The sequence below is a fragment of the Phragmites australis genome, chromosome 5 (assembly GCF_958298935.1).
Source record: "Phragmites australis chromosome 5, lpPhrAust1.1, whole genome shotgun sequence".
NCBI classification, from domain to species: domain Eukaryota; kingdom Viridiplantae; phylum Streptophyta; class Magnoliopsida; order Poales; family Poaceae; genus Phragmites; species Phragmites australis.
The window spans coordinates 8846422-8860690 of NC_084925.1; the positions used below are offsets into that span (position 1 = coordinate 8846422).

The 14269-nt window shown below is 49.0% G+C and overlaps 1 protein-coding gene across 1 annotated transcript; it reads left to right on the top strand.

Annotated features, from left to right (window-relative positions):
- The first annotated feature begins 6797 nt into the window (after positions 1–6797).
- On the top strand, positions 6798–8360 carry LOC133918689 (heat stress transcription factor C-2a-like). The gene is made up of 2 exons (XM_062362685.1): positions 6798–7150; positions 7293–8360. Exons 1-2 carry the CDS (start codon positions 6929–6931, stop codon positions 7875–7877), a joined length of 807 nt encoding a protein of 268 aa, XP_062218669.1. The 5' UTR covers positions 6798–6928; the 3' UTR covers positions 7878–8360.
- The last annotated feature ends 5909 nt before the right edge of the window (positions 8361–14269 follow it).

The window sequence follows — 14269 nt, forward strand, 5'->3', positions numbered from 1 at the left end:
ACTAAAAGACTTTGCAGTCCTTTGTCTTTTACTCCTCCTAGGAGCATCACTGTCATTCTCCTCAGAATCTTGCTCATGTGTTTGTTTAATAAACTCAAGAGGTGGAGTATGTTCAGAAATTATCTCAGAAGATAGTCTAGACATGCTATGTAAATCTTTTATAGGAAATATGTACTCAAAAAATGTTGCATCACGAGACTCCATCATTGTATCGACATGCACCTCATGCACCTCAAATTTAACCACTAAAAACCTATAAGCAATGCTCCGATGATCATATTCCAGAAAGACACACTCCGATGTTTTAGATCCAAGCTTGCGCTTTTTAGTTATTGATACATTGACTTTCGCCAACTATCCCTAAGTCCTCAAGTGCGAAAATAAGAAAGTGATGGATTTCTCCCTTCTTATTTTTCATATGAGGTTTTCTCTTTATCCTTGAGATAAACTCTATTCAGGATATGATATAAAATCAACAGGGCCTCCCCCACCATACCTTAGATAATCCTACAGTGTCTAACATGGCATTAACCAAGTTAGTCAATACGCGATTCTTCCTTTCGACAACCCTGCTTGATTAGGGTGAATAGGAAGGCATCCTCTCATAAATAATCCTATGTTTCTCATAGAATAAGTCAAAATCACTAGAGAAATATTCTCCACCACTCTGATCTAATCTTTTTTTATCTTTCTCTCTAGTTGATTCTCAACTTCTGCTTTATAGATTTTAAAGTGATCTAGAGCATCATCTTTCATTTTCAACAAATAAACATAGCAATATCTAGTCGCATCATCAATCAAAGTCATGAAATATATTTTTTCATCATTCATCAACACACCATTGCCATTTTTAGAGAATAAAAAAATAGCAATGGTGCTCGAAGGTCGCCGCCACAACACATGCACAAGATAACACTCTCACTCGGCCGCCGCTTCCAAGAGCACAGCACGAGCATGCGCAAGGATGAAACAATATCAGAAGCAAAGGAATCACACCCAATCCCCTCTAGCCGCATCCATCAACACCAGAACTCAAACCAAACAAAAAACCCCTAAATCCATTGCTCAAAATCGGCAGGAGACAACAAGAATGAGATCCACATACCGGCATCAGGATCAAAGGCACAAGACACACCAACACGGCGTGCAAAGAACATATCGAAGGAAGAACAAACCAAACAAACCCAACCAAAATGAAGAACAACAAGAACACGAGCCCCCACTGCAACAGCATGCGCCACACATCGAAGGAACGGGGAAAATAAATGAAAGGGACGGTAAGGAGGATCACCCAACGATCAAATCAACGGGGAGGATGATGTGGCAAGAACACGAAAGAGAAGGGGAGGGAACAACCAAGTGGAGGAAGGAGAAGACAAGACAGGCTCGCTCCTGCTCGGCCAGCGGAGAGGAAGAGATAAAGGAGAGAGAGAATGAAGAGAGCCGACGAAGAGGAAGAGATAAGAGAGAGAGAGAGAGCCAGCAGACGCGAATATGAGCCAAAACGACAGCGTAATTTTATTTCGGGTTCGGAAACTAGTATCAGTGCCAATTTTTGTCTAAATAGATGGGTAGATGTGTAGTTTTGCTACGAACCGGCAGTAATACTCTATCAGTGTCAGTTTTGACCGAACCGACACTGATGAGTCGACACTTATGACTAGTTCTGTAGTAGTACTTCAAGATTCATTATCTCCTTTGCCCTGTTATTATTCAGCCTAAAGATGCCCAAATAGGCTGTGCCTACTAGGCCGGCCCGATGCACGATACTGTAGGCACAGTCCAGCCAAAGCACGACCCGAGCCGAGACGGGCCGGGCCAGCACGTCATGAGGCCATAGGCCGTGGCTGGGCCAAGTGTGCAGCAAGGTGTGCCAGCACAACAAGACCCGATCGAGTTGAGCCGGCACGGGCATGGCCCAGCCCAGGCTGGCATGAGCATGGCATGGCCAGGCACGATCCAGCCCAGCACGCATGGGTCAGGCTATTTTTTATTTTCTATATATTTTTTTAATTTTGTAGCTATTTTTTTATCTATTTCTCTATTTTTATCTCATTTTTTTTTATCTATTATCTATATTTTTATCTCATTTTTTAAATCTATTTTTTATATTTTTTTAATTTTGTAGCTATTTTTTATTTTATTGGGCCGGCTATACCGACGGACTGCCTGTGTACCGTTGGGCCATCCGTGATGCCGTGCCCACCGGGACTATCGTACCCGTCGACTGCAATCATGCCCAAGCCGGCCCAGTACGACACGATGGTCGACGGGCCGTGCCGTAGACCGAGGGGAGGCACGCAGACCGGTAAGGGATGACCTTTTATAGTAGCTGGCCCGTCTGGATCGTGCCATAGCTGAGCCGTGTGGAGCCAACCCGAGTGACCCATTTAATCATCTCTGATTCAGCCTATGTGCCGTGTATGTCCCGCAGGACGATAAAAAAGGAACTTGAAGTCTTGTGCGGCGTCCAACTTTTGGTGAAGAAATGACTAAAGCATTTCGATTCATTTTGGTTCCACTTTACAATTTGCATCACACAGTGAGTGCTCTTTGGATAAAAAGGCTCAATAGGGCAACGATGAAAGGAGCAGCAGGGTACATATAGACGAGGCAAAGAGGTATTTTGGGCTACCTGTAAGAATTATATCTATATCATTTTTCATGTGAAAACTATGTATATGTCATTTGTCATGGGAGAACTGTTTATGTCTACGTCATTTGTCATGTGAGAACTATGTCTATATCATTTATGATTTGTCATGTCAGAATAATTGCTTCAGTGTCTGGTAAAATTTATTTAGTTTGATTTCTACTTGCTGGTATACTTGAATTATTACTAACATCTGCCATTTTCTTTTGTAGGTAGTAGGTACATAATTCAACTTGTTGCGATGATTATTATTGACTGATGATTAATGAATTTGAGGACAATGAAAGATCGAAATTGCATTTATGGAGTCATGCCTCATTTCTCACATTTCCACAAGAATAGTGGCAGGAGCGCTGCCATTCATTAAGGAAGAACATAGGTTTTTATATTAACAGAACAACTGCCGAGCGAAAATGGTAGGAGCAATGGATAAAAAGAGAATAATCAGGGATGGCTATAAACAAGAAAAATTAACATAGAAGGAATGACATATAGATACAATATTATAGCAGTCTTAGAGATTTGGCGCTCTCTCTGCTCCCAATTTTGCCTTGACCTCATCCATCACTAAAGAAGAAACCTAAACCGGCTGCAAGCTCTTGTTCTAAAAAAAATGTCTGTTCTTTTCTTTCCAGATGATCCAATAGGTATAGATAAAAACTGAATTGGCTACTTTCTGATCATTCTTGGGGAGCGCCACTATCGTCTCTTCCCACCATGCTGCAACTGAGGCATGGTTGTTTAGGAGCATCGCTCTGAATTCTTGTCTCTGCGACCAACGAGTGACATGCTCCTAAACCTTTTTTGAGAAAACACACTGCAATCCAAGGTGTAAAGCTGATTCTTGTATTTGATCATAGAGTGGGTATAAGTTGTTATGTGACCAATTCTTTTGTGCTAGATTGCCTGACGTGTTTAGCTTGTTTTGAATCAACAACCAGGAAAAACTTCCATTTGTTCTCCACCTTAGCCTTACTAATTTGAGTAGCTCTGAATGTACAAAAGGAACCGTGAAATTGTACGAGATATGCAGATTTTGCACTATAAGCGCCATCTGTTGTCCATTTCCAAACAATATTATCTTGGGTTTGGCTGTAGAACAACACCTTGGATTTTACCCAGAGATCGATGAACTCATGTAGCTACACAGATATCGTGATGCCACTCATCGAGCAGATCCAATTATCATTTTGCAGCTCATGCTCCACTATTCAGTTCTTCCTTGTAGCGATGAGAAAGGGATTGAGAGCTACATCTTTTGGAGCCAAACTCTGCAACCATCTTGAATCCCATAATTTTGCTTTGCTACCGTTGCCGATGGTGACAACAATAGAGACCTTTTCAAAGGTCTTCAGAATGCATTTAACAGCCTTCATATGTTCTTTATTTGGTTCAATGAAAATAACAACATCATCGGCATAAAGTGAGATCCGAAGCCAAGCTTCTCTATTGTGGATTGATTTAAGCAAACCTCCAACCAAGGCCAGATCAAGTTATTTTTGCGGAGGGTCAATTGCTAGGATGAAAAGCATTGGTGAGAGCAGATCACCTTGTCGAAGACCTCTCTTGTGGAAGAAGCGGTCACCCAACATGCCGTTCAATAGGACACGAGAGCTAGAAGTAGAGAAGAGCAATGCCATCCAATCACGCCATCGTTGACCGAATCCCATATTCTGCAGAAGCTCCAGAAGATATTCCTAACTCACTGTGGCAAAAGCCTTTTCAATACCTAGTTTGAGAAACAAGGCTGGTTCTTTCTTCCTATGTAAACTCTTCACCAAATTTTGAGTACACATAAAATTATCTTGAATGCACCTCTTCTTTATAAAAGCACTTTGATTCAATGAAACCAAATCATTGAGATGAGGAGCCAGCCTATTTGCTAGCAATTTCGTGAAAATCTTAGCTATGATGTTTATTAGACTGATTGGCATGTAGTCTTTAATGTGTAATGCATTTGGTTTCTTTTGCAGAAGGAAAATGTTGGTGGTATTAATCAGATGAAGATGTTCCTCTCTAAAATTATATATCTGATGTATGGCCGCTATCACATCATCTTTGACAATGCCCCGGCATAGCCTTAAGAAAAAGGCTATAAAACCATTCGGACCCGAAGCTTTTTCGGATAGCATGTCAATACAGCTATTTGCTTGTATAAATATATGAATCATAGCTTGAAGAAAAATATGTTATGGAGCATGTTAAATACAGCTATTTGCTTGCATAAAAATATGAATATTTGTTGCTACAGTATAACACCGTTTAGACATGTCTACACACCGTCTAGTTGGCCTACTCGCTATTAGACGTGTGACTGCCCGCGTCTAGGTAAACATTGAGCGTTTGAAAAACACTAGTCATATACAAGAGATGGAAACAAATGATTTTTCCCCATGTTATAAATCCTTCAAAATTCCTACTAAATTTTCGCTCAACTCCCAATTTCTCCGTTTCCGATAGGCCATATGTAGTATGGACACGGCTGCTCCGTAAGAAATGGCTTATTCAAAGATTTTGTAGACCATACGTTGTGTCCATGCAGTAATCACATTCCATAGTATTTATAGGACGTATGACAGACATTTAGAGAAATACTGGACATCAGAAATGTTTTAATAATTAATCTCATCGATCGCAGAAGAAAAAAAAAATGGATGTGAAAGTAGGGGAGATGGGTTTTGGTGCACCAATACCAAGATGTGATGCTGCTCCTGCCAAGCAGCAGTCGTAGTCGAGCAATGGATCCTCTCATCATCGTCTATACCTAGCCCCTAGCCGCTTGACCTGCCGCGGGTCCAGTCGGTTCACCGTGGACGATCCCGAATCCGCCACGCGCCGCGCGCAGGGGAAGCGGAGGCCAGGACGCGTCGCGTCGAGGGTCCCGCAGGGCACGTGCCGCGGCGCTAAGCAAGCTCTCAGCTGCTTGTGCCCCGTGAGGGCGCTGTCGATCGCGGCGAGCAAACAGGACCAGGGTCGTCGGAGTACGCGTGCGCGCTCCACGGGACGCAAGAGAAGGGGCACTGCATGCGCCAGTGGCCGCGGGCCGCGTCGCGCTGGACCGACGTCGTGGGGAGGACGGAGGCACGCACGTTGGCCTTCCGTGCCAGGGCCAGAGCGCGCCGAGGGGATTGGGCAGCTCGGCGCCGAGGAGACTGACCAGCTCTTGGCCGCCACGCACCCGGGGTCCTTCTCGGTGCTGTCGAAAGCGACGTTGCCAGAAGCAGTTGCCTTAAAATAAGCCGGCACCAATCGTGGAGCTCAATGTGTTCCTTTCCCTTTTCTTCTCCTGGACTAAGCGTATCTGCGGGTTCTCTCCGCAGCGCAGCTGGTACCAATGGAAGCAACACACCTCGAGACATCGCTCTACCTGTTTTAACTTATTCGTCAGCCGCGCATGAGAATGGGATCGTCGCCGCCTAAGTTATTAGCCGCTCAAAATGGTTTGGGTCCCAGTTGAGATGATGCGATATGACTCCACCAGATTAGAGAGATCACCTTGTTTTGACAAAAGAGATATTATTGTTCCGACACAAAGCAGATCGAAGTGGAGTACAGTCCGTCGCTTGTGACGCCTGGATTTTGTGTGCATCATTTCCGATAGAGCACGCGCCACGGCGCCCAGGCACGCGTGTGGCGCGCTCAATCTGCGCCGCGCGTGGCTGGGTGCGCCAATGGCCGCGCACCGCGCACCGCGTCGCGCTGGCCCGACGTGGGTAGGACCGAGACCGGTCGAGTCATACACGTTGTCGTTTCGTGCCGGGACCGGAGCGCCGACTGATGGGCTGACGAGGCCTGAGGGTGCCGATCGAGAAGGCATATGCAGTGACTTCCCGTCCACGCAGCGACCAAGAAGGGAGAAGCGGATCACGCGAACGACTCCAAGCAGGCAGGCACGGCTCGCCCAGGTGCGTGAGTATACATATATATATAAGTTTAGATATTATAACTTGTACGTACTTGAAAATTGAGGCTAAATTTTTTTGTACGTACTTGAAAATTGAGGCTAAAAAAACTTGTTGCCGGAAGGGGCGCCACGGAAGGCTCCAGGGCTCGGAGCCTCGGACACGCGTCCGGCCTCGGACACGGAACCTGTCCCCCTCGCCTGCCTCCCCACCGCACCACCCACCCGTATATGACGCAGCTCGCCATCCCGGGTTCCGGCACTTGCCTTTCCGCGCCCACTCCGCATATAGCAAGCTTGCTACAGATACTAGCACGCTAGCTAGTTAGCCATCGTCGTACTACTAGATATATTTGTGGGGTTCGTCAGCGGGGATGACGAGCGGCGGCACCATGGACGCGGCGGCGGGGGTGGCGCCGTTCGTGGCGAAGACGTACCATATGGTGGACGACCCGGCGACGGACGGCGTCATCGCGTGGGGCAGCGACAACAACAGCTTCGTCGTCGCCGACCCCTTCGCGTTCTCGCAGACGCTGCTGCCCGCGCACTTCAAGCACTCCAACTTCTCCAGCTTCGTCAGGCAGCTCAACACTTACGTACCTACTCGATCATCGATTGTGCTTTGCTGCCTGCCACTGTGAATTACAGCAAGCAAGTTCATATGAACGGGTTTGCTCGTGTGACACTGTGAATTACAGCAAGTAATCAATCTCAGATGTGGCTCAATTCTACCTGCAGGGTTTCCGGAAGGTTGATCCTGACAGGTGGGAGTTCGCCCACGTGTCGTTCCTGCGCGGGCAGACGCACCTCCTGCACCAGATCGTCCGCCGGATCAGCGGCGCCGGAAAGCGTAAGGACGACGGCGGCGCCGACGCCGTGAACGGCGATGATGACAGCGCGGTGGTCATGGAGGTGGTCCAGCTGAAGCGGGAGCAGAGGGCCATCGAGGACCGAGTGGCGGCGATGTGGCGCCGCGTGCAGGAGACGGAGCGCCGGCCCGAGCAGATGCTCGCGTTCCTCGTCAAGGTCGCCGGCGACCCGCAGGTGCTGCGCCGCCTGGTCGCCGGCGGCGGCGAGGGCGACGTTGGCTTCGCAGCCGGGCCGGACGGCGGCGGGGAGGTCAAGAGGGCTCGGCTGCTTCTCGACGGCGACGCGGCGGGGAGGCGCGCCGACGGGTTCTACGTTGGCGGTGGAGATGACGGCGTCAACTTCGCCGGGTTCTACAACGGAGTGGGCGGGTTCGGCGGTGACGTGCAGGTGGACGGCGAGGGCGGGTACCCGCCGCCGCCCTACGAGTTCCCCGTGGACAGCAGCGGCTACTGACGGCGTGCGAGCGCGCTAACTGTTTGGATGCCGTTTCGGGCGCCGGTCGATTGGTGCACGTCGTGTGTCGTGGTCAGCTGCCCTGCCGAACTGGTTGGGCGTGACAACGGTGTACGCCTGAACGGTGTGTGCATGGTAGGCATGCAGTATAGGCTGGTACGAGTCGGCTCGGTGTGTGCCTGACTGGCTGGGTGTACAGGCAATGCGTTCGAGCTGAATAAGGTTGTAAAAGTGTAAAACCTTCACGTAGCTAGGCCGGAGACTACGTTGCTCCCCATGTGAATACACACAAATTAAGGCAGCAGTGCGTGGTGTTTGCTAGCTAGCTCTTGTTACGGTTAATCAATTTCCTAACTGTTCTATGTGGTTACCGTTGTCTGTTGAAAAGGGGTGTTTCTTCAACAACAAATTTGATCCCTTCATCTTGTATAAATATACTATCCAACAATGCAAGGGATAATGGATGTATGATTCTCTCTTCTAGTACTCTCTACTTTTTATACCAAACAAGTTATCACGCACTACCGCTCTCCAATCTTTGCTAATTAACCATCCCCAACAGTAAACATGAAGTTATCACTCAATAATGCTCTCCAATCTTCGCTAATCGGCCATCCCCAACAGTAAACACGAAGTTATCACGCACTAACGCTCTCCAATCTTCGCTAATCGGCCATCCCCAACAGTAAACACGCCAATCATGGCTTCAACAATAGGAGATGTTCTCACTGCACTGATGGCGTTGGAGACGGCCATCCTTCGTCTCCTCAGTCGTTGCTAGTAATGTTAGGTAATCTAGTTATTTCCTTTGCTATTCCGGTTGCTAGTTAGTTGTCTTCTCCGATTATTTAGCGGCCAGGCTCATCTGTTGGAGCAGCGCCGAGTCTTACGCATGTGCCCAAACTGCATCGTGAGGCAATGAGTGTCGTGTGCGGTATGCGCGGTGTGTGTTGACCCCTCACCATCATGGCAAAATGGCCAGGCCCACGTTCATGTAATTGGTGAATACAAGGAGAAGAGCAAATAGAAAAGCTGCTGGTAATGGGCAACACCAAACTCATCCTGTGTTCGTCATTTGAGTGCTCGTGTTCTAGCCAACAATTGGTATTAGATCTAGGTTCGATCAGGGGCAGAGTGATATCTCAGACGCCGCATCGCCACGGCAGCACGCCACCAAGTGATCGGTGATGGTCACCATCACCACTCTCACGGCAAGGGCACGTGCGTGGGCGTGGTCAAGGGCGGGCAAATTGGGAGCTCCCCATCATCGTTCATCGCACGGTGAAGGAGTCATCAGCGTCGATTCAATACCCAATGCTGAACAGAACAAACTACCTAGAGTGGGCGTTGCTCATGCGCGTCAACCTGCAGGCACAAGGCCTGTGGGGAGCAATCGAGCTCGGCGGCGCAGAGTACAGCGAGGATCAGCTAGCCTTGGCCGTGATCCTTTGAACTGTGTCACCGAAGATGCTGGCGTCACTCAGGGACAAGCAGGCCACGTAGGAGGCGTGGGAGGCGGTGAAGACCATCCGCATGAGTGTCGAACGCGTGCGCGTGGTGAACGCGTAGAAGCTTCGGCACAAGTTCAACAACATGCTGTTCAAGGAAGGGGAGGTTATGGACGACTTTTGCCATGCGCATCAGCGGTCTCACCAACAACCCGCGGATCCTTGGTGATGACATCACCGAACAGGAGGTCCTGCGCAAGATGCTCCAGGTGGTCCCCAACCTGTTTATTAAGGTCATGATCTCCATCGAGACGCTGCTAGACATCAGGGATATGTTCGTCGAGGAGGTCACGGGTTGTCTCCGGGCGGTTGAGCAGCGGTATGAGGCACATGCAACGGCTGCGGAGCTGGGCTCGCGCCTGCTTCTCTCGTCCAAGGAAGAGGAGATGATCCGCCTCCTACGCAAATGGGAGCAGGAGGCTAGACGCGGCGATAGCTATAGCGCCGGTGGCAGCGGGACTGGTGGCGGCACGGAAGCACCAAGTCGTGGCACATCACAACCAGGTCATAGGCATGACACGTCGCGTGAAGGAGGCAGTGGCAAGGTGTCCAGCAAGGACAAGTGCCGCTATTGCGGCAAGTTGGGGCAATGGGAGCGCGACTGTAGGAAGAAGAAGAGGGACGAGGCACATCTGGTCCAGGAGGGCGGCATCGATGACGAGCCATCCTTGCTGATGGTGCAGGTGGCCTCGCTGGGGTCTTAACCCGAGCACTCTCCCACGTGCGACGAGATAGAGCACGTGGGTGCTCGCGTCCACCTCAACGAGGAGTGCGCCATGGTACAGCTTGGTGAAATGGACACCGGCGAGTAGGAGCGCGGCGTGTGGTACCTCAACACTGGTGCATCAAACCACATGACTGGAAGCAGTGCGACCTTCTCAGAGCTGGATGCGGCGTCACCGAGACGATGAAATTCAGTGATGGGTCAATTGTGGACATCGTTGGGTGTGGTACGATCGTGTTTGCGAAGCGACAGGGTCGACACCGTGTGCTCATGGACATCTACTTCATCTTGTAGCTCCACAGCAACATCATTAGCCTGGGTCAGCTCGACGAGGTTGGGTGCCAAATTTTGATCGAGGACGGCATGCTATGGGTGCATGATCCGCAGAAGGAGATCCTCGCCAAGATCCCAGGTCGTCAAATCGCTTATACACGATCACGCTCACCCTAGCCCAGCCAATCTCACTCCTGACACGCTCTGACGACGAGGCATGATGGTGGCACCAACGCTTCAGCCACCTCATCTTCGATGCGTTGAAGAGATTGGGACACATTGGGTTGGTGCACATACGCCCATAGCTCGAACACATCGACCAACTGTGTGACGCGTGCCTAGTCGGCAAGCAGCGGCGCGCGTCGTTCCCGTAGGAGGCCAAGTACCGCGCAAAGAACCGTCTCGATCTCATGCACGGTGACTTGTGCGGACCTGTCACTCCGACAACCCATGGCGGTAGGCACTACTTCCTCCTCGTCAATGACGCTAGTCAATACATGTGGCTAGTGCTGCTGCCGAGAAAGGACAAGGTGAAGATGGAGAAAACTTCGTGCGCTACGCATAGATCATGGATACGAGTTCACATCGGTGACATTCGGCAAGTACTACACGGAGAAGGGCGTGCACCGGTAGCTCATGGTGCTGTACTCACCGTAGCAAAATGGCGTTGTGGAGCGTCAGAACCAGACGGTGATGGCCATGGCACGCTGTCTCCTCAAGGCGAAGAAGATGCCAAGCATGTTTTGGTGGGAGGCGGTGAGCACCGCTGTCTTCATCCTGAACCGCTCGTCGACCAAGAGCGTCAGCAGAATGACGTCATACGAGGGTTTGTATGGCGAGAAACCGGCGGTGCACTTCAAGCGCACGTTCGGGTGCCTTGCGCATGTCAAGGTCACACGCCCCACGTCGCGAACCTTGACGACCGGAGCATGAAGATGGTGTTCGTAGGGTATGAGTCGGGCTCAAAGGGATATCGGGTGTACGTTTTGGTGAGCGGCCGGCTCCACATCACCCGCGACACGGTGTTTGATGAAGCAAAAAGCGTGGAATTGGGAGGAGACCAGCGTGATGCTGCCTGAGACATTCACCATGGAATACACGGTCAATGCGCTTTTGAGCGGTGGTGAGCTGTGCTCCCTTGTATCTCCTACGGCTTCACCAGAGTAGGTGCCTTGCAACCTCACTAGCGGCGGGAGCAGCTCGGACGATGCACGCATCAGGTTCGCCACACCACCATCGAGTGTCTCGTCCATCGATTTGGATGACGAGGGCGCACCGCAGCAGTTCCACACTGTGGATGACTGCATTGACACCTCCAAGCCTCGCGAGCTAGATCTTGATGAGCTACTTCCCACCACATCGAAGGAACCCACTTCTTTTGTTGAGGCCAACTCCAATCCATCCTGGCATGCGGCGATGGAGGTAGAGATGGTCGCCATTGAGGAGAATGACACCTGGGAGGCGGTGGAACTCTCGGCTGGTCATCACCCCATCGGCCTCAAATGGGTGTATATGCTCAAGAAGGACGCGCAAGGGGTGGTGATCAGGCACAAGGCGTGGCTTGTAGCGAAGGGCTATCTGCAGCACGCCAGCATTGACTTCGACGAGGTGTTCGTGCCGGTGGAGAGGCTCGACTCGGTGTTGAAAGTGCATCTAGCCACTATGTGTGGTTTTGGTAATTAATGACAATACCTAAGGACTAACAATGGTGTTGAGTTTGTTAGTAGGTTGTTCCATAGGTGATGCATGGATAAAAGATATGCATGAGCTCTAGGTAAATAGGGAGATTAAAAATGCATCAAGATGAATGAGCTCTAGGTGATGCTCGGGTAAGTGATGACAATGCCTATGGACTAACAATCATATTGAGAATTGCTATTAGGTTATTCCATAGGAGATGCATAAATGATGAAGCATGGATTCTTTGAGAAATGCCATGAGTCCAAAGAATTGCATCAAAAGTCATTGAGATTTCGGTGATGCTCATAAGAAGAAGAAGAAGATCAATAAGACTGGCAATAAGCTTGAAGGCTAAGTTACTTGTGGAGATCAAGTAACTAAAGGTATGACTTGTTAATAGAGTTTTATGGACTAACCCGTGTGCTATGTGTTTAAGAATGAGTGGGGTTAGGTTCTATATGAAGATTGACAATATGCATGAAGGCAAATAAGTTACTTGTGGAGATCAAGTAACTTAAGGTATAAATGTTGTCATTTAGGTTTTATGGACTAATCCATGTGCTTTGTGCTTGAGAGTAAGTTGGGGTTAGGATCCATAAGAAGGCATAAGTTGAATTGAAATCATATATGCCAAGAGTGAAGAACAAGAGTGAACTCCATATATGATAAAATGAATTCCTTGAAGATGTCGAATACAAAGTGGTTTTCTATGGCAAGACGGTGAAGGGCAAGCAAGACTAGGCTGCGATGGACCATCCGTGGTGAAGGGCAAGCAAATGGCTTGGCGCCGAAGGACCAAGGCGGTGGTGAAGAGCGAGTGAAGGCTTTGCGCCGATGGACCGTGTGAGGCCATGGGAAGCTATGGATGATTCACATCAATCATCTGAAGAATCAAGAAGAGATGGAGTGAAGATTTTATAGAAGTTGGCAACCCTCAAAGGTTTGAAAGAAAGAAGCGGTACTTGAAAGTATTCAAATGCTCAAAGTGGTTCAAATGAGTTTTATCTTTGAATTTGAGTATAGGTATGCCGCACTATTAAGAGGATGCAACGTGAGCAAATTGTCGTGTCTCAGTGCTCAAGAGTTTCTAACCAAACCCAAAGTGAGAGTTTCTTGTTAAGAGTCCGGAGCGGAAACTGTGGAAGTGTCCAAAATGGGTTTTGGAGTGTTCCTAATTTGATCCTATATGTTTTAGGTCATGAATTCAGTTGGGATGTGTAGCCCTCTGAATAAGCTTTCCATAGAGTCCAAAATCGTCGAAATCGGACTCCGGGATCAAAAGTTATTGCCGTTTTTCGGAGGTCAGCTATGCTATGGCCGGAGACTCCGGTGAAGTCCGAATACTCCGGTACCTGGAGTGGCCGGAGACTCTGGGATGTCTCCGGGGCTATTTTCTGTGTTAAGTACCAACCGGAGACTCCGGTGTAGGCCGGATACTCCGGTAAAAGTTCAGAAAAGAGCATAACGGCTAGTTCTGACACGTTCTGTGACCGTTCTGACACCGTTTTTGGAATTGGGACCGGATACTCCGGGGTAGGTGTGTCAAAAACAGTAACGGCTAGTTGTTTGGAGTGGGCTATTTATACCCCACTCACCCCATCCTTTGGGGCTGCTGCAAGGGGCACGAAAGAACACATTTTTAGAGCCAAAAGAACCTCTCCCACTCCATTTTAGTGTGTGATTTGAGAAGAAAAGAGAGTTGGGTTGAGAGATTGGAAGATTGAGTGCAAGTGAGCAAAATCCAATCTTGAGCACTTGAGTTCTCGGCAAGAAATTCGTCGTCGTGTTTGTTACTCTTGGAGGTGAAGCCTCCTAGGCAGCTAGGCGTCACTGACGAGCACTTAAGGTTGTGGGTTGCTGCAAGTTTGTGAAGGGCTCGATTTCACCACCGCAAGGGAAGAAATCAAGAGTGGATCGAGGAAAGCGGTTGAAAGAGACCCGGCTCGTTGGAGCTTCCTCAACGGAGACGTAGGATTCACGATGGTGAATCCGAACTTCGGGAAACAAATCTTTGTGTCTCCTCTCGTGTTTCTTTACTTTTAAGTTCTTGCTCAAATCTTTGTGCATATTGCTCGATCTACTTATTTCTGTGTATTTGAGTGTAGGTTCTCCGTGGATCTACTTAGAATCATCTCCGAGAACACACGGCATCACTTGGTTTGAGCTAGAACTCTCTACCCATCCTTTATATTCAGTTTCGGGCTCTG